The sequence below is a fragment of the Theobroma umbraticum genome, unplaced genomic scaffold, assembly GCF_002168275.2.
Source record: "Theobroma umbraticum cultivar Fairchild unplaced genomic scaffold, ASM216827v3 scaffold_30.0, whole genome shotgun sequence".
Classification (NCBI taxonomy): domain Eukaryota; kingdom Viridiplantae; phylum Streptophyta; class Magnoliopsida; order Malvales; family Malvaceae; genus Theobroma; species Theobroma umbraticum.
Genome location: NW_018397254.1, coordinates 14,689,247 through 14,710,735, shown reverse-complemented (window position 1 = coordinate 14,710,735; position 21,489 = coordinate 14,689,247). Strand labels below are relative to the sequence as shown.

At 33.6% G+C, this 21,489-nt stretch overlaps 1 protein-coding gene and 1 non-coding gene across 2 annotated transcripts; one reads left to right on the top strand and one right to left on the bottom strand.

Annotated features, from left to right (window-relative positions):
• Positions 1–351: 351 nt before the first annotated feature.
• On the bottom strand, positions 352–4,134 carry LOC110412854 (nuclear pore complex protein). Its single transcript, XM_021423499.2, has 9 exons — positions 3,367–4,134; positions 3,216–3,269; positions 2,904–2,963; positions 2,679–2,789; positions 2,013–2,078; positions 1,851–1,937; positions 1,433–1,534; positions 1,196–1,345; positions 352–898 (listed from the first exon to the last, which is right to left on the bottom strand). Exons 1-9 carry the CDS (start codon positions 3,799–3,801, stop codon positions 782–784), a joined length of 1,182 nt encoding a protein of 393 aa, XP_021279174.1. The 5' UTR covers positions 3,802–4,134; the 3' UTR covers positions 352–781.
• Positions 4,135–7,417: 3,283 nt separating this feature from the next.
• LOC149527802 (small nucleolar RNA R71) lies at positions 7,418–7,523 on the top strand. Its single transcript, XR_016352289.1, has one exon. It is a non-coding gene; the product is annotated as a small nucleolar RNA R71 (small nucleolar RNA).
• The last annotated feature ends 13,966 nt before the right edge of the window (positions 7,524–21,489 follow it).

Sequence of the window (21,489 nt, the reverse complement as noted above, 5' to 3'; positions counted from 1 at the left end):
TATATTTTTAACTATGCGTTATCTTTAATATGATTCAGTTTACTTTCTTCGAAACTGACTTAAGTTTAAATTGGTTCCGAGTTCCTAGAGGATTCGACCAACTTGAAGTAAATACAGAAGGGTAAAACTAGCTAAGCATTCTTTTCAATAGAAACATTAGAGGTTGAAATGGGCCTGCCTCAGGTCGCCTTAGAGAGCTAGGCCCAGACCCATCCAAACGTAGGAATTTTATATTTAAATATTAAAATTATATTTTAGATGTTATTTTATTAATAGAATAATAATTTGGAGTCAATATTGAACCCTTCAACCGCCCAAGCATAAACACCCTGGACGCTAATTTCTTGGAATAAAAATAGACATTCGAGGGGAAGGGGATAGATATCTTCTCCAATCAGGTTATCAACTAATAGGTAATAAACTCAAGTCAGAGTTAAGTATACTTCATCAAGACCGACCAAAGAAATTGGTGTGGCTGATATGAACCAACTCATACAAGTCGTTAACACTATTACGATGTGCTCCCAGAGCTAGAAGTGAAAAACATCTAACCCCAACTCCGGAGTCCAGCTCCTTGATCCTCTACTGGTGGAAGTTCCTATTTGTATAGGATCAATATGGAAGTTCCTAGAACTCCCAAGATCATATAATTGATCATTACACTCTTGTATCACTGATGAACATTGGTGAGAAAATGTGAAAACAGCAATCTTTGAATTCCTATCTAATCCAACTATAAAACTTGAAAACATCAAAGAATCATCAGAGATTTATCGTCATTCTAGCTCACATCTTCTGTCATATCTGTGTCTTCAGCCATTATTATCTCCATATCCCTGATATCTCGCTTCAACACATTGCCAAGCCTTGCTATGGCCTCTGTCTGCTGTTGTAATACCTGTTCCCCAAAAAAGATCATTCATCATCATTCAAACTGCAGATTTATGTATTGGTATAAAGAAAGCCAACATGCAAAAATCTTGAACGATTGGTGCAAATCCAACAGCAGATTCTGTAAACAATTACTTGAACATAAATTATGGTTGTTAGTATAATCTATATTGTCATATCAAAATAAAATAATGATAGTGATGATAGGTTACTATCTTTCCAAATCAACTATCATAGATGTGCTTGTAATAAAAATTGTTTCAATATTTATAATGCAAGAAAGCTTAAAATTGCTAAATCTTACCTCCTGCATATCAGCAAGACTTTGCTCATGGATTTTAGTTGATCCTGTAAGATAAAGAGAACCTCCAGCACCGATAGCATTTGCTTGAACACGAGACACGATGAGCAAGTTTTCAACCCTCCTAGAAAGTTCTGCCCCAGATCCTTTCAACTGTGATTTCATCTGCTAGTCAGTACAAGCTCTAGATGACAGCATAGCAAACACAAAATAAGAGGATCAGAGGAAAGGAAGACTAGCCTGTCTAGTTATTGCAGCCAACTTCTCAGCCAATTCAACTTCCCCTTTCATTAAAGGCAACCGGCAACCCTTACCCTCCAATGCTTCCACTATTCTCATCATCTTTAGGCCACCATACAACAATAAAAATAAAAATAAGTACACCCAAAAGTTAATGGTTAATGCCATGCCCAGACTGACACACACACCTGAGTCAGTTGTAATTAGCAGCCTTGAATCAAGCAGATTCTATTTTCCTTCTTTTTATTTATGTATTTATTTATTTTGTTGGGTTCTGTGATGGGGCCAGAGTATCGGAAAATCAGAAAACATGAAGAATGGATGTTCAGCTCAACAAAATTATGCTTCTGACAACTGCCTATGTTCAAGCCAATCATTTCTAACTGATACTAAAATATATAACATAATTTATTCCAACCTTTAAGAGGCGCCTCTGAAGGCTTTGCTCCTTCTGTCTCATTCTCTGGATCCATGGAAGAGTTTCAGCTTGAAAATGCCTTTGGAGCTGCAATAGGAAAAGAATGTGAAAAACATACTTTAAACAATGATGCACAGAGGTTAATGAAGGAGAATACATTACCATTTTTACATTGCTCCGCGTCATTCGCAATCTCTCAGCATCTGAAAGGATGACTTCATCTTGTAGCTGCCATCAACACAGCAATACAAAAAGTCAAGAGTTCAGCCAACAGAGGCCACTCACAAAAAACAAGGAATGAAAAGCGAAAATGCAGTCATAAGAAAGACCAAGCCTGGTGTATGTTTAGGTACTCGTAAAACTTCAAAAGTAAGAAATCAAATGTACATTTGACCACATTCACCACCTTTTCTTCCAAATGCTACCAACAAAAATAATAACACACTAACTACAATGTCCTGCCAGAGAAGTAAGAGCTCTACTTTCTAATTTCCTTGCATATAAATCTACTTAATTTTGTTCTTATTGAGTATCTTTCAAGGTTCCATGCTGTTTCTAAAATCCAAAGGTACAAACAACGAAATTCCATCAGTTTGGCCATGCAAGGAGACAGCTGTACAAGATATTCTTCTCTTTGATTAGTTATATCAGGAAAAGTTCCAGCTGAATAGGCATCATCATAGTACCAGTGTCAAAATCTTATATCAATGCACACAATTGCTGTTACCATCCCTTGCTAATGAAGATAGTCTAGACCATAACAATTCAAAGTAACAAATTAATGAAGAAAAATCACTCTCTGCATCTCAAACTACAACAAATAATTACCTTCAACCGCTGTGAAAGATCCTTAAAACCCTGAACAAGCTGAGGCCAGAGTCTTTCTCTCTCAGTACTCTCCATACCCTCCAGTTTCGCCATAGCTTCCGCCCACATGATCTACAATGTAAACCAGCATCCAACCTTAGAGGAACTCGATAAACCCAACCAAAAAAGAAGAGAAAATTAGTGGTAAAAACCAACAATTGCAGAAGGAAATGCTAATAAACTTACATCTGATACACCGGCCGGCTTACCCCTGAATTGCACGTCTATTACACTAAACAACAAATGCTGCATAAGATTTAATTTAACCATCAATAGATCATGGGAACCACATAAAACCCTAAATGCTTTATTCAGTTGCATTGAAGTGAAAAAAGAAATCAGCAAAAATAATGCTTTGATATACACATTCAAACCATCATACAACCAAAGGAAACAATAATAATGAGGCTTCAGAATAACAAAATTACAACTGTTCTTCCTCTCAATTTGAATTAAAAACTATTAAAAATTTGAATTAAGCATTGGAAGAAAGCAAACCTTGAAAGCATACTTTGGGTTCCCAGGCTCCTCCTTGTAAGCATCCACAATGGCCTAACAATCAAACATGACAATCAATTATACTATAACTGAAAGTTACCTGAAGTTAGGGTTTAAATTTATATATATAAGAGAGAGAGAGAGAGAGTACTTGAATATCACGATCAGCGAGAGAGAAAGGGAGAGGAGCGACAGGAGCCATTTGGGTTGTCAATTGAGCATTGTGGAGAGGAGTGGATGACGGAGTCTGGAATCCGAAACCACCAGAAGGTGCTGCTACGGCTGCAGTTGGCTGTTGTTGTTGAAACAACGGAGTCTGTTGCGGCTGTTGTTGCTGCTGCGTTTGAGAAGAGAACGGAGAGGAGAAAAGAGAGGAGCCGCCAAAGCCTGTAGCGAAAGATGGCGTTGAAGGAGTCCCAAACGCCGGCGTCGAGGACGGAGTACCAAAACCCGGAGTCGAAGACGGAGTTCCAAACGCCGTCGTGGAAGAGGGAGTGCCGAAGGCAGGAGTGGAAGAGGGAGTGCCAAACGAGGGCGTTGAAGAAGGAGCGCCGAAGGCGGAAGTGGAAGCTTGAGCTCCGAACATTTTTGATGGTTTTGATTGTTGAGTCTGTGGAGAGGGAGGTAGGGGATTTGGTGTTGTTTTTATGGTGAAGGCGCCATTAGAGTTAAAGGGTGTTTGGCTGGGGACTGACGGACGCCTCTATTGCTGCCTGCTGCTGGGAGTCTGACACTCATCAGTCATCGATCGATAAAGTGAAGGGCGGTATCTGGATGCAAACGTAAAAAAAGGTTCAGGTTCGGCTCAGACGAACGTTTTGAACCTGAAATGCCAACCCCAGCGGTCGTTTTTGCTAGAAAAAGCTTGCCTATTCTATTCTTCTTTATCATGATTTTTGCTTGTTAGTAAACCTAGGAATGAGAGACACAAAAAAATCAATAGTATTTATTCACCATCTAATTTTTGTAAATGATTCAATTCTACGGTAAAATATGACATATTATTAAAGGAAATTAGTAATAATAGGGTGAAATATCCTTATCGTTTTTAAATTTTAATCATAATTCTATACGGGTCAATATTATCTGTACCAAAATAATATAAATGAAATACACAAGTCTAATTGTTAATCAACCCTTAATATTTTCATTAGTATGATGACTTGGTAATATTTCTCGGATAATTTTTTTATTAATTTTAAAAATTAACAAACTATATGAATTATAATTTTTTATTTTTAAATTTTTTTTCACTCCTATTCAAAAAAAAATCTCCCTACCTTTCCTTTCTCCAATTTGCCACCTCATGGTCGAAAGGGAGCCTAAGGGAGTGCCAGCCAGCCAGAGGGGAGCATGCTCCCTTTCCCTCAAGGGTGTGTCGACCAACAACAGAAGAGCACGACCCTAGATTGCACTTCTTTGAGGTTAGTGCTCTTTTTGGGGCCATGCTCCCCGTTAAGGAGATTTTGTCAGATCTAGCATTCCTTGGCCAAATCCTATAACAGGGTGGCCGCCAGCATAAGGAAGTGCAGCTAGTCGGCTTGAAAGAAAAGAAAATAGTAAAAAAGAAAAGAAAAAGAAGAGCGGTATATTAAACATTTTAACGTTTATCATATTAATGTAATTTACATGTTTGGAGCAGATTGTTTATTTCAAATATTAATTGACTTGTATGGAATTATAATTAAAACTTAGGAGGTCGGGATATTTTATCTTTAATAATATTATTAGGTGTTAGGTGCCTTACAATGTAATGTGATTGCTAAGAAAAAAACATTACAGTGCTTTGTATATATGAGAAAGTACTTATTCAAATATTGAGAAAATAATATTGCAATGTTAGATTTACGAGCCATTTATTGAGAATGTGATATTAATTTTCAAATTTACTTTTATGTATGAAAATGCAAATTTAATATACTTATTTTTTTAATGCAAATTTGTATATGATATCATCCCTTCAATAAATCTAGCTATTCATACTCTTTAGTAAATTTTTTAATAAAAAAATATTTCTTTCTAATAAAATAATAAATTTAATAATATAAGATATTAAAAAACTGACATGGAACTTTTTTTAATTATGAAAAATTAAAAATTATGTTTTTCCTTTCCCTTGTTTTTTTCTAAATCTCTCGTTTTTCTTTTTCTTTCTCATCTTTCTCTCATTTTCTCTATCTTAAAGTTTCTCTCCATTTTTCTCTCTTTAACTTGCTTTCTTTTTTGTCTTATAGTGTACAATGCTAGATTAGCGTCAGAAGGCTAGATCCATCACCTCCCCTTATTTACCTTTTCTTTTTCTCTTCCTTTCTCTTCTCTTTGTCTCTTTCACACATCTTTCCTTTCTTTCTCCCTTTTCGAATATCCCTCCATACCACTTTTTTATGTTGGTGTAAATAGGGTTTATTTGGAATTCAAAGGAACCAACAAAATTGACTCCAAGGCATGTTTTTGTATATGCTATCTTTAAGACTTATTTTGCCTTCATCACTCAGTATGCAAAAAGAGAATTATGTAAATAGTCTTAGAGATACAATAAAACCAACATCTAACTTCGTCGTGCACTTATGAGAGTAGACCATGTTAACTTTACTTTTAATCCAATTTTGAAATGACAAATTAAATGACAAAAATCGCGAGTGAGAAGTTTTAAAAACTCCATAAAAATCGTTTGAACTTTCACATATAAATGGCGAAGGTTTCATTCAAGAAAAGGCTTAAAAAGCTTTCAAAATTGGACTTACATATGGTTAGTATCGAGACTCCTATTTAAAGTCTTGATACCTCACTTACAAAAATCAATAACATATCTTATGGGGTATGGAGACCTTGTCAAATAAAAAGCAAAATGGGAAATGCTTTAAGGCAAGTGTCAAGAATCCTTATTCAAGTATCAAGACTTAGCCAACTTGAGAGCAAAACTTTGAAACAAGGGACTAAGGTATCGAGACATGTGACCAAGGTATCAACACCTAGAGAACATAAGAGGAAAATTCAAGTGCAAGAGGTCCAAGTATTAAGACGAGTGCCAAGGGTATCAAGACATCCTGAAATAGAAGCATTTTGGCCTTTCAAGGTATCAAGACCACCAACGGAGGTATTGAAACCTTATTCAAAGTTAGGAAGTCTACTTGTAAAAAGTATTGAGACCTCCACCACTAGTCTCAATACACAGTGAAGCCAAGAAAGATGTATAGAGACCTTAAGCCAAGTATCGGGACCTTAAGATAGAATGTGGGAGAAAAACAAGTCCTACTGCTAGTTTTTGCATTTAATGCTCCATTACAACTCCAAATGTCTCCAAACATATGAATTGGAGTTTCTTATTCATTTTGAAGGTTGAAAAGTTTGAGATAATCATTCCAAAAGGAGAGAACAACACTAAACACTCAAAATCAGTAATTTATTCTTTTAAGCATTCATGAAGTCTTAAATACTTTTGATTATTTGTACCAACTTAGAAAAGCTAGTAATTGCCTTGCATTGCTCTATTACTTCTTTTCTAGGATTGGTTTCAGTGTCACTTGGTAAAGTTCCTTGAGGCCAATTGTTGATGGCATTAGCAAGCTGACTTATTTGTGTCAAGATTTCAAATGGATGCTGCTTAACTTTAGATGATTGCATCATTCTTTGTCATGCATTGCATGAACATTTCTTCAACAAATGGTTTCTTCTCATGCATAGGAGCTTTAGCTTATGATGGAAATCTAAGTGGAAAAGTTAGCTTTGTTGAAGATGAAGGTCTTTGAGTGTTGCTCTATGAGAAATTAGGGTGATTCCTCCAAGCAGGATTAAAATTGTTAGAATAGGGATTATTCTACTACACATTGTAATTCCCAACATATTGCACTGACTCACTATTAGTAGGAGAATGATTACTGGCAAGCCCTTCCCCACTTAGTTCACATGTTACAAATGAGCTCTAAATAGCATGAACACCTATAATGTCAAATTTCTTAGACAAAGTAGCTATTTGTGTAGTTAAAATAATAGTTGCATCTAGCTTATGAACACTTGCAACTTTCTTTGGCGCCAATCTCCCAAGTGGCCATTGATAGTTATTCGAAGCCATTTTTTTCTAACAAATCATATGCCTCATCTATAGATTTTCCCACTAGTGATCCACTTGCTATAGTATCAATAATGGTTCTGATTAGACTTAACAATCCATTGTAGAAAGTCTATACCTACAGCCATTTAGTAACTCATGGTGAAGACATCTTCTAAGCAAATCCTTGTATCTCTCCCAAGCTTCATACAATGATTTTGAATCAAATTGCACAAAATATGTGATGTCATTTCGCATCTTCATTGTTTCAGTTGGTGGAAAGAACTTAGCTAAAAATTTCTGAGTCAAATCATCCTAAGTAAAGATAGAACCAGTTAGAAAACAATTCAACCAAACCTTTGCCTTGCCTCGTAGAGAAAAAAAGAGAGCCTTAATCTAATTGCATCTTTTAAGACCTTATTATGCTTAAAAGTATCGCAAATCTCTAAACAAATTTGTAATATGAGCATTTAGATCATCATTATGTAACTCGTCAAAGTGCACTAAAGTTTGAATCATTAGAACAATTTTGGGCTTAATCTCAAAGTTATTAGCTTGAATAGTAGGTCTTTTGATGTAGAGTGAAGGCTTGCATGAAGGGAATAGCATATTCTAGCAAAGACTTGTCCTTTTTTTCTTCAACCATTGTCTAGTTGTGAGTTGAAGCTTGTAAATTCTCCCTTTAAGGTCATTAAAAAGTTTACTTGATTTTTGAATCAAATGGAACAATTTCCAAATTTCTAACTATTTTCATACAACAACCATGAACACTTGAAAATAAAGAAAAAGAAAGTTTGAATTAAGACTAAAATTGCTCAGTATTTATATTAACAAAAATTAGTAAAGCAATCCTTGACAACGATGTCAAAAAACTTATTATTGAATTTATCATGCAAATCCACGTATCGCTAACAAGTAATATAATAAAGAGTACAATATTGTTCCCACGAGGATTTATTACCAAAATTTTGCTAAGTATTAAAATTGACATAATTTAATATTATCCAAACACATAACTTAAATTTGAGGAAAAATATAAAAAAAAACTAGCAAGAAGAATGACAATCAAATTTTAAGAAATCAATCAAGAAAAGCCTAGAATCACAATCTTCCCTCAACATTTCATTTGAATCTCTTCTACTCTCTCTGAACTTACTAGATGAGTCAATTTGTTAATCTAGAGTTTTAATTTATTTAAAAGTCTATTCCAATGTTCTTATAAAAATATCTTTCTCAATCAATTAACTATATTCATATGTTGATTGAATTAAAGAAAGACTCATTAAGTTTAGACTCAAATATGGTTACATATGACATGTAAGTATATTCCTAACTTACACACGAAACAAATCAATCAATCAACTAATTGAATTTGAACATATGCTATTCATCCAAGGCTTACATTAAACTCTTTTTTCAAGTTGTATTTAGGTTACCCTATCAATCTAATTGATGGCCAATCAATCGGATGCATTACGCGTAGGATTGAAATAAACAACTCAAATACTATCAATCATAAGAAAGAGAATATTAAAAATTCAAACTACATGTTATGTTTAATTGCAATTCTAGATAAACAAATTTAGCTCATCCCCAACATTGAAAACATAATCCAAAGAAGTTTAACCATTAATAACAATATAAGAAAAATTAAGAAGAAACAAAGAAGAAAAGAAAACTAGAGATCTTTCGGATCTTCAATCTTCCAAATTTTTTTTGCCTTCTTGCTTGCTTGACAGCTACTTTTTCTTCAGAAAAAACCTAACTTAAACATGTCTTTTATTTTCTTTAAACATGCCTTTAAATAGCCTCCAGAAAACCTTACTTTGGATCAAATTCGAAAGAGGTTTTGAAAAGATATTGTGTTGAGGTTGCAACCTTCATTTTCTAGCACCATAGTGCCCTAGTCTCGGATAACTAGCATCGCGACCTTTCTTTTATTGCACCATGGTGCTCCATTTGTTGCCCAATAAATGAATGCTCACTTCCTCTTGGTGCCACAACACCCATTCTTCCATGGTCACGGCTTCTATGTTGTTATTTTTTGGCTTGGCTCTTTTCTTCATCGTTGTGACACCTTTCGATCGTGCACTTTCAAGAAGAAACAAAACCATGTTACTCACATAAGAAAATGAACTTAATTAACCTAAAACTTAACCAAAATTACCAAACTCAAACTCTTAAAAACATTAAACTAAACTTAAAAGAAACAAGTAAAAGTGAAAATTTTAAATCTAAACTTAAGGATTTAGCTAATTTTTATGCTTAATGTAACAAAATAACTCTATTTCATAGAGTTATCAAAGATTTAGTGTCTAGGCCTAATGATTATCCTAATGTTGGCAGTAAATGGGTTTTTAGAAATATAATGGATGAAAATGGTATTATCACTAGAAACAAGGTTAAGTTAGTTGGCAAAAGTTATAGTCAAGAAGAAGGGATAGATTATGACGAAACTTATGCACTAGTAACAAGAGTAGAGGCAATCAAAATACTTTAGCCTTTGCATGCTTTATGGATTTCAAACTCTTTCAAATGGATGTGAAAAGTTCATTTTTAAATAGAGCTATAAATGAAGAGGTGTTATAGAATAACCACCCAGTTTTGAAAGTTCAACCTTTGCAAACCATGTTTTTAGATTAAAGAAAGCCTTGTGCAGTTTAACACAAGCTCTTAGAGCTTGGTATGAGACATTGTCAAAATTTTTAATTAACAAAGGTTTTCAAAGAGGAAAGGTTAATAAAACACTTTTCATAAAAAGTAATAAGAAAGATATTTTGATTGTGCAAGTAAATGTTGATGATACTATCTTTGGTTCCATTAATGAAATTCTTTGTTAAGAATTTGCTAATGTAATGCAAGGTGAATTTGAGATGAGCATGATGGGTGAGTTAAATTTCTTTTTGGGCTTTCAAATAAAGCAAAGGAAAGAGGGAACCTTCATCAATAAAGCTAAGTATACTAAGGATACGCTTAAAAAGTTTAGAATGGAGGATGCTAATCCTTATTCTAGTCCAATGAGCACCTCTATAAAACTTTACAAAGACAAAGAAGGTAAATCTATTGACTCTAAACTCTATAGATCCATGATAGGTTCTTAGCTTTATCTTACTGTAAATAGATCAAACATAAGTTTTAGTGTGAGATTGTGTGCTCGATTTTGATCATCCCCTAGGGAATCGCAAATAGGCATTGTTAAGAGTATCTTTAGACATTTAAAAGATACACCAAACTTAGGATTATGGTATCCAAAGAGATCTTTAGATATTTAAAAGATACACCAAACTTAGGATTATGGTATCCAAAGAGTTCTACATTTGATCTTTATTCTTATTTAGATGCCAATTTTGATGAATTTAAGATAGATAGGAAAAGCACATCCAATACTTGTTAATTTTTAGGAAGTATGTTTATCTCTTAGTTCTCTAAGAAACAAAATTGTGTAACACAATCTACAACCAAAGCTAAATATGTTGCTATCAGTAGTTATTATGCTAAACTTTTATGGATGAAACAACAATTAGAGGACTATAAACTTATAACGAAATATATTCTCATAAAGTATTGCAATACTAGTGCCATTAAGACTCGTGCAATCTAGCTTCTAAGGTATGGGTTTAGCTTGTTAATGAAAGATTTGAGCTTAAATATTTGGATTGCTATAATTTGATTAATTGTAGAAAAGTTAGCATTTTTTGAAAGCTAAGATTTAATTAATAATTGGATGTTTTGATGTGTTTTAAGGAGGAAACGAAGTAATTGGACACGTTGGTAAGCTAGAGAATGATTGGAGGCTAAAGTTGAGCTCAGTGGTGGGATTAACTCTAATTTGTCACTGTGAGTGGGTTTAAACTAAAATGCACGTGATGCATGATGCCTTGATGAAGGCGCTACCATGGTATTAGAATGTGTGTATGTATATATATATATATATATGTGTGTGTGTGTGTGTGTGTGTGTGTATGATTACTTAGATGTAAGTGCCTAGGCTAGAAAACCAAACTATGGAATGGGTGTTTGTGTGCTGTTATGTAAGCCACACGGGTGGCCTATGTTGTGTGTGCCTAGGCTAGTATGTCTAAAGGCTATAATGAACTTTAGGAGTAGATTTCCCTAAGCAAAGGTTATGTTGAGAGAAATTGATCTAATGATGCCTTAGAGATTCAAAGGCACTTAGAATTTAATCGAGCTTAAAGACGATTGAACCTCGATAAATGTGAATTGAGATTCGATAAGGAACAATGCGAATGATAAAGGCATGATGGCCTTATTTGTGGATTTGTGTTTCTATTAGGAATGAATTCTAGACGTTGATCTGATTTGTAAAGGAGTGGAGTTCCAATCCCCCTGTGACTATGTGTGTGCGAACAGGGATGGTGGTAAGTAGAGACGGTGGTATTAGTCTCGCTTGTGATTCTCGCTTGCAATGCTTTGATGCTACCTGTCTGAGAGTACTCCAAGTGATGCTGATGTCAAAAGATTACTTTGGTCGATGATTTGATTCTTCATCAACTGCTCTAGCACTAAGATTTATTCTCCATCCGTTGCTTTAGCATACGCGTGATCTGTTTCTCTGCTAGCTACTTTGCCTTAAGTATGATTTGATTCTACGCCAATTGAGCCTCGAGCGTGATTTGACTATGTCCAAGAAAAGACCACTTCTTGATTTGATTTGTATATGATGTGAGATAGCCATAGAGAGGCTTAGATAAATATGATATGAATATGACTAGATACTTTGGTGACTAGAGTGTGCCGTAGAGAATGATTTGAATAACTTTTGTGAAAGGTATGTCTAATGATATATATATATATAATATGATTGATAACTCTATAATATAGAGTTATTTGGGCTTAATTTTGATAATAAATTAGCGTCATTCTTATAGTAATGTATAAAAAGTAGTAGATTTTATTTAATTATTTTAAATTAGTTATTTTAGGTGAGTCAATCTAATCATGGTTAATTTTATGCTTAATTTGGTGTTAATGTGGATAAGATAAGCTATTATTGATTTATTTGTGCTTTTGTAGGTGTTTGAAAGAAGAATTTTTGTGAAAAGAGGAAAGCAATTTTAAGATGTAGACTTCCACTGCATATATTTCAGTATTTTGGCCATAACTCTTTCTATAGAGCTCTAAATGAAGAGATTCTAAACCTTGGAAAGATAAGAGAAAAAGCTACAAATTTTATATTTACTACTTTACCCAGTTCGACCTAAAACATAGTAAAATATCTTGTCAAAGTTAATATGCCGTAGCAATCTTAGAGCAATTACGATTTCTATTAATTATTTGGGTAAGGCTGTGACGTACATAATCTGATGAGGAAATCCTAGCTAAAATTGACATTTTTCTTCACTCAACTTGACCTAACTTCAAAGCCTATAAAAACAACCTTTCAAAGGATTAAAAAAGAGAACGGAGAAACACTAGATTAACAGTTGAGAGTCAAGCCACAAGAGTCATTGAAGCTAAAAAGAATTTGAAGGATTCAAGGAGATTAGGAGATCAAGTATACAACTCTTGAGTTTTTCTATCTTTTCTTTTGTTCTTTTATTTTCTTGGTTTTGTTCCTATTGTTTAAACTTTGTTCAATGATGATATGTGACTTGATGGGGAACTAAATTGTTTATCTAAGACTATGATTGAACTCAATATGTAGTCTGAATTATTTATCTTTCTTTTGATTATGTTTGGTAGATTTAGCTTGTTTATTTTATTTTATTCTTAATACTTCTAATTGCCTGATCACTAACTAGATTGAATTGGAAACCTAAGTTAAACATTGATGAAGGAGATTTAGGTAGACCTTGAATCGAATAACATATGATTCAATGCACTTAGTTGAGTAGGTGGTTTGATTTGAATATAGGGTAGATATATACCTATAAACTATACGTAGCTAGGATTAGAGCACAAACTCAATGGATCTTTCGTCAATTTAATTTGCATAAACATATAAAAAATTAATTAAGAGAGGTATTTTTATAAGAAACTCGACAGAGACTTATAAATAATTTAGGACTCTAGGTTAGCAACTTAATCCATTAAACTAAGTTAAGAGAGAGAAATAGATAATATTTAGATGAAGTATTGAGGGATATCATAATCTTAGGTCTATTAATCACTAAAAGTAAAATTTGTTGCTATATTAGTTTTAGCTTTTGGTTTATTAATTTAAATTTTCCTTTCAAATTCTAATTATTTAGATAAAATTAAGGTGTGTTAATTTTAGTAGTTAACAATAAGGATAAATTCAATTCTCTGTGGGATCAACACTCTACTCATCTCTATATTATCTTTGTGATACGTGCACTTGCGTGAGTAGAAAATTGAACAACAATGACTTTTGGAGACATTAAGGATAATGATATGTTCTTATATTGGAGATTTAGGGATAATGATATGTCCTATACTGGGAGATGTTTATTGGATTATATGGTTGCACTGAGAGTGCAATATTTTTATATATAATTATATATGATTTTGTTTATTTGCACCACTCACTGAATATTATAGTACTCACCCATTTGTGTGCCATGTGCAGATAACAGGTCACAGAGCTTTGTGGTAAAGGTCACCATGCAACAGATTGATTTTGGCATACGGTAGATCTTCGTTTGATGTTTTCACTTTGCTGAGTTTGTTACAAGCTTCCGCATAAGGTTGGCTGTGGTTATGTATGTAGGCATGTTGTACCAAATGAACTTATGTAAGGGTTGTTATATACGAACTTAACTTGGATGGCCAACGTATGGCCCTATAAGTATTTGTATGAATTATATGCTAAGGATAATGTAATATATTTGGTTTTATTGTGAACATTTAATTATGGAATCTCTTGGCTTTATGTTATATGATTTTGAACTTTGAGGCTTGCTCGGCTTTAGTGAGCTTACCTATTGGGCGCGTGCTTTAGTCACGGACCCCCGACTTTGGGTTATGATGGGTATATTATTTGTGTCATTTGGATATGTATGTTGAGAGAATTTAGTAAACAAAATTAAGGACTTAATTGAAAAACAAATAAAAAGGTTAAAGATGAATTACGAACCCGAAGTCTAATCCATTCTCATCTTGACACGTGCATCACACCTTAAATTCTGAATGGTGCATCAACCACCATGGTTGACTCCCTTGAGAAGACCGTAGTAGCTTTATTCTTGTTTTGAAATAATAAAATTGATTGAATTGAATATCCTTTGAAAAAAAAATGAAAGATGTTTTGAATATGAAGAAAAACTTCATAAATGTTTTGAAGTTGATCTTAAAGAGAGATGAATGGAATATGCTTTGAAAATGTTGATGAACTTAAAGATATGCTTTTAATTATGATCAAGGAGCTTTAAAAGGTTATGTACAAAGAAACTATTTTTCAAAGAACTCAAACTCAAAGTTCCAGCCTAAGGATCAAATTCTCAAATGTAAATACTTGATTCTTAAATGAGAAGAAAGCAAATTTATTTCTTTACCACAAGAAGGATCAATTCTGAAGATGGAAAAAGTTAGTTCTTAAGCAAACATAAATAGTGAAGAATCAATTTTGGGAAAAGAAGAAGTTAGTTCTTGGAAGATAAAAGCTTCAAGAATTGAGAAAAACTGACACCTCAGAGAGTAAGAATTGATTTTAAGAAAACAAAATGAAGAAGGTAGAGATGTGAAGAACAAAACATTGATTCTCCAAGAAGCAGAAGTCAGTTCTAAGTGAAGGATGAGCCAAAGAGCACAAGTTTGAAGATAAAAAAATCATTTCTACATGGTAAACATATTGGTTCTTGAAGCACTAAAAGCAAGATTCAGAAACTTGCTGACCAAGAAGGAGTTGGAACAATTGGATATGACTGGAGTGTCAAAAAGCAAGCTTAAATTTAATTTTGCCACTAGAACATAAGAAAGAACTGACACCTTGAGGCAAAAGAATCGATTCCCCAAAAGTGCAAAGGTGTCACCTTTGAACCCAATTATAGAAAAATTGATATCTTAGAATGAAAGAATCGATTCTCTAGAGACAGAAAGCTTCAAATTTTAAGAACAACTGAACACTCATCATTAAAATAATCTATTCTCCATGTGTGACAGAAATGTGCAAGCTAGTTGGAACGTACGAAAGTTGTTTCAAATTTGACTCCAACAAGCAAGAAATCATAGGGCCCTTATATATATATATATCTACCTTAAAAATGTTAAAAGAGGACTTGAACAATTTTGAATCTTCTTTGAAGAGAAAATAAGAGGAAAAATAATCACAAGAGCTATGAGCAAAAAAATCATATCTTTGAGCAAGAGCAAAACCAAGATATCACATTTTTTTCCTTCAATTGACATTTCTTGAGCTTAAATCTTCCTTCATCTTTCTTATCTTTTGAAAAAGCTCTCATCTTTCTAAACTTAAACTTCCTTACTAGTCTTTTGAGAGGTTTTGAGCTAAAGGCTTTTAAGAATCCATTGTTGTATTGGTTATACCTCCAAGCAAAAGGTATAAGGGTTTTGCTGGATCCTTTAAAAGGTTGCATCCTATGTAAAGGTTGTGATTGAACCTGAAAAAGGTAGTGTCTTGGTAGAGGTTACGCTTGATCCTATGTAAAGGCATGTTGTGAAGGTCAAGCCTCATCTTGCTAAAAGGCGTGTTGTAAAGGATATGCTTGACCGTGTTGAAAAGGCAAGTTGATAGTGGATTCAAACTCCTTGTGCTATCAAGAGAGAGGACGTAGGCATTGGAAGGTTAAACTTCTATAAACATCCGATTGAGTACTCTTTTCTTTTATACACATTGCTTATCTAGGTGAAATGGTAAACATTAAGTTGTAGGTCTACCTCTTAGCTTTCCTATGGTTCAATAATCACTTTGATTGGATCTCATTGGCTTGATGTAGGTTTGAATTACAGCAACATGTTCAGTGAAAATCTACACTTAGTCTTCATTGTATAGTTCAATACAATCTAATTTTATGCAATTGAAAACCTATAAATGCAAGGACTAAATCAGCACTGGCCTAGAATAAGGGTTTCAACATGAAAATAAGCTAAAATTACATAGCGTAATGCTTTAACTAGTTAACTAAAAACATAAAAGTTGTCTAAAAACTACTTAAAGCACAAGGACTTAGCTACATTAATATCCCAAAATGTGGCTAAATAACTATATATAATATAGTTATCAAATAATTGGAAGAATGTTTACTAAAAGTGCTTAAAGATGATATGTTATTGATATTTGATAATATAGTCTTATTAAAGAAATTCTCCTTGAGTTGCTACTTTTATATGGATTGGAGATGTCTTTTAAAATGATTGATTGATATTGCTTATTTGATAATACTTTGATAATGCTTAATGACTATGCTTGATGAAAATTGAAGATTGCTTATTAATACTTGAAAATGAGTGGAATTGATGCTTGATTATCAATGATGTAACACCCCGTACCCTCGTATTAGAGCCAATATGATCTTATCGATGAGACAGAGGGTTGATAGACGTAAATTTAAGTGCGAAACAGCAGTGATAGGCGAAAAGAATATTTTAGAATAAAATATTCTATACACGAGGACATGATAATTAAATAATAATAGCTTATTGAGGATGAATTAGCGAGATAAAAAGAAAATTTTGAAGTGAACCGAGACAAAGTGAGACATTTTGAGTCCCGACGAGACAAGTTGAAAAATTTAGAATAAAATAATCTTTGATTACTAAAATAATATTAAAATATTAATATTTTATCTGTTATTGAAGTTAGTCATGAAGAAGAAGTATATGACTAATCTAAGTAGGAGAGAAGAAGTAAGAATGAATTTTGAAGATAAACGACATAAGTGGGGCTGCGTGCCTTTATTAAATAAAGCTAGCGCGGATAACTATATATTTAAATATTATGGTGACACTTTGATGTGGTGTAAACCTTATATTATATTTGTACACATGTAAAGAAAAGAAAAGAGAAGAAATTGGAGTTTAAAACATGTTGAAAGGACTAAATTGTGAAGGATGAAAAGTTTGGAGGGTCACAAGGAAAATAAAAAAAGATTGAGGACTCATTTGCAAATTCTAATATTAGAAGTTAAATGGGAATGTACTAACCAAGGAAAGTTAAATTATGAGAATATGAGATAAACATGTAAAGGTTACTATTGCATGAAAACTATGGCATGCAAGAAGTAAAAGTTAGTAAGAGACATGTGGGACCCCACCATGTGATAGTTGATTAAAAGGAAAAGAATAAAGAGTATTAAAGTGGAAGGAAACCATGGTTTGGCAAAGATAGCCCGTGGTAAATAAAGTAAGGGTGGAAATGTGATTTGAAAGAAAAAGAAAGAATAATTTGGTTGCATGAAATCTTATTGGTCTTGAGAGAGGTCAAATAGGATCCAAGAGTGAAAAAATGCATGAAATCTTATAGGTTCGTGGGATGGAAAAGGCTATTGGTAAGGAACAATATGCATGAAATAATATTGGGCGATAAAGTGGCCGAATGAGGGGATGACAAGTGGACCTTAAAGAAGATGAAATGTTATGCAAATTGAAATGAAATGAAAGGAAATGATGCCATTTTCTTGGGCAATCCACCCATAGTAAAGAAAGAAAATGGAATGGAGACTTTTTCACTTTGGTTTGTCCACCACCCGAGAGGAAGAGAGAAAAGAGAAGAAAAGAAACATGCAAAGGAAGCTCGGCTTTTAGGAGAAAAATGTGAAGAAATCAAGTGAGTTCAATGGGAGATCTGCCCATTTGGAAGAGAATGAAGAAAGAATGGCTTGGTGAGGCTTCCAACCAAGAAAACAAAAACAAAGGGTGAGTGAAAAGCAAGCTAAGTGAAGGTTTGGTTTGGGGGAGCCAAAGGAAACCGAGAGGTTTTCTTGCCACCCACACTCCATTGATGAAGTTAAAGGTGATTCGGTTTAAAAATTCCAAGGTAAGGAAAGTAGAAATTATCATTTTGTTTGAGATGCATGTCTTTGAACCGATTATAATGTGAGGTTTTGCTTGTTGTATCAAGGATCTACAAAGATTCAAAGAACCCAATGCATGCATGTAGGTGGATCTTGGAATGTATGGTGATTTTGAGCTAGACAATCTATGGGTAAGTATTTTAGTTCTGAAATTACAAGTAAACAAGGAAAATGATATGTATATTGATTGCCTATGTTTGTGGCAGCAATGGTGACTATGGATGTGAGGAAATTTGAACCATATGTGTGGAACTCAAGCTAAAACCGAAAGGTAAGCATGCAATGTGATACATGGTGTTGTGTTGGCATTAGTTAATTGATAGTATATGCATTGTATGTTAAATGATTGTGAGTAAGATTAATGAAAACTATGAGATTAGGTTATGGATTATTAATTGATGTGCTACCACGCATGTGAATAAATTAAGTGTATTGAGTTTATATGGTTAATAAGAAATGTATGAGTAAAGAAAGTGTGCTGGGTGGCATGCCGGAGGAGGGGTAACGGGCAACCGGCGAGTGGAATTAGCTAGATATGCACCCGAATCAATAACAATGTAGCATCCCACTATTGTAAGGTGAGTAAGGGGTGTCTATTTTAAAAATCTCTGTGCTATATATATAATGATTTACGTTAGTAAATATTGATGGTTTTCCCAAGTGCAATTGTGGATAGCATGAGCTGTTAGTCTTGTTAGGCAATTTCCCACGGATTTGCAATGATTTATATTGCTATTGTGGAAAGCATATGACTGGTAGAAACTATAAGAAGTTTGTGGGTGCAAATTGTTTGAAAGGAGTTTTGGACATAACTATATATAAACCATATATGTAAAGTGTTTTCGAAACAGGAAAACAAGCCTTTCACGATGTTACATCAAAATCTGTGCCTTGTATTCTTTTGTGTGATATGCATAGCTAATGCATTTGTTAAACGATTTTGAATGCAAGTTTTGAGCTTCGATATTAGCTCGATTTGTACATAAATATTACACAATGCCTTTTAATGTGAAGGGTTAATTGGAAAATTTGTTGAACTTGTTTTTTAAATGATTTAAAGTAAAAATCTTGGACAACCTTTGAATTGGTTTCTAAAATGTTTTAACAGACCGAGAGCGTCGAGAGTAGGCCGGCTGTCACTTTGGTTAAGTGTAACCTTTGTGCACAAGTGAGCTCTAGCTATAGGGCCATAGTCTGTGATATATGTGGCAAGGCAACAAGTTGTTATTTTGGCTAGCCACAAGTGATATTTACGGTTGTGACCGCTTGATTCTCCGATGTCGACCAACATCGTTGAGACTGCCATGGCTGTGGGGATCCAATCAGAAGAGTCCTCATATGTTATTACGTGGAACTGGGTCCACGGGTGATTATGATACTTACCTACTCGAAAGCCTTGTGAGTTTTCGTCGCATACTCTTTTGCATGGTGGAGAATTAAGATTTCTTTGCAGCTCCCATTGTTTGAATAAAAGCTTTCAGTGCTTACTTGATGACCATGAAATGGTTTATGTGGCCGTATACTTTGGTTTCTTTACATGCCATGCATTTTGGGAGCGTACATACTTTTATACCGTTGTTTATAGCTGATGGCAAGTGATGTTTCAATGAATGAACTTTGTTTGCTACACTTGTTTTTGGCACTATCTTGCCAAGTGAAATGTTGCATTATGATTTTACGGAATATTTTTACAAGGCACAAATATCTTACTTATGATTTCATTTCTTACGACTATGATTTGATATTTCGATTCATTATTCAACTTATCGCCTACCTGTTTCCATCTACGCCTGCTCACGGAGCTGATGATCACTGAGTCTGTGAGACTCACTTCCTTTATTTCCCTTTTACAGATAGTGATCAGCCTACTGTGCATTTATCGGCAATTTCAGTCCACTGCGAATAGGTAAAGGCATCTCATAGCACTTTATTCCGAGTCGCTCCGTTGTTAGAGGTTAAGTTGTCATAGTGTAAATTATTATGAAATTAGATAACTGTGTTAATACAAATGTACATTTGGAGATTATAAGTCATGATGTATTATTTTTGCAATTATGTGGAATAAAGGTTTATTCGATTTATAAAGATTATTGTTCAATTCTTATTACAAAGAGTTTTATGGTTGAAGAAAATTTTCTTAGATTGATGGTATGAATATGAGGTAATAACTAACATTTTGAGTAAGGCTTGTTCGACACTTGGCGGGTTCTCCCGCGAGACTCGGACTCCAGTAACGATCGAGGAGTGGTCGTTACAAATGATACCTTGGATATGATTAGGAACTACTTTGCATATATCTTGAAAATATAAGTATTTGATGCATATGTTAAACATATATCAAATGCTCATACTTTTCTAATTCCATAAATACTTGAGTATTGAATGAACATGTTGAATATTTATTTAAACACTCATTTATTATATGGTATTGATTACACTTTTAATATTTGATCTCTTAAGAATCACTAACAATTTGTGTTGAGCTTATGAATTCTTATGGGAGAGTTATTCATTGCCATTATCTCATGACTCATTAGCATCATGAGCTATTGAGTTCTTCAACAAGAAGGTTTGGTAAGAATTCAACATTTGGTGTTCTTCATTATCGGCAACATCTTTCAAACACTAAATTGATTTTGTGCTTTATATTGCTTGTCACTTAAACTTAAATGTTGAAATGCATAATAGGTATCAAACCTTAAGCTTTCTCAATTAGTATCTAGCTTTATAATTAGCATCAAGCTTTAGAATTATTTCTTCTCACTTGAGCTTTAAATTGATCATATCCTTTTTGATTGAGTTTAAGCCTTGAAGTTGATATGCTTGAAATGCTTAATGATAGAGAGAATTTTTACTAGTGGTTTTCCAATTGATATATTGAGTTTTAAAATGATTCTATCTATCATATTTGATATTGTGCATATCTTTGAAAAGGAAGAATTTATATCTATCAATTGTTATTTTGAGCCTTAGATTACAATTGATATTGGAGCTAAATCTTAGTGCTTGTTGAACATCTTTATGCTTACCTTCCTTGAACTTCATGAATAGTATGCATAATTGGTCATAGTTGAGTGGTTAAATGGCTCTATGCATGACTCAATAGCTTGTGACCTTATTGTCTCTTAAACTTAAGTGTCTTAATGATCACATTTCTAAATCTTTTTGATATAACAAAAAAAGGAAAAAAAATTATAAGTAAATTTGATGCATATGTTGATGGAGAGAATTTAATTTTAAAATCATTTAAAATACAAATTATTCTCATTGTTTT

Coding starts and splice junctions, on each gene's coding strand:
- LOC110412854 (XM_021423499.2), bottom strand. CDS start 3,801: ATGTTCGGAGCTCAAGCTTCCACTTCCGCCTTCGGCGCTCCTTCTTCA. Junction 1,938..2,012: donor CGCGGAGCAATGTAAAAATG/GTAATGTATTCT, acceptor TTCCTATTGCAG/CTCCAAAGGCATTTTCAAGC. Junction 899..1,195: donor GTCTTGCTGATATGCAGGAG/GTAAGATTTAGC, acceptor TTTGGGGAACAG/GTATTACAACAGCAGACAGA.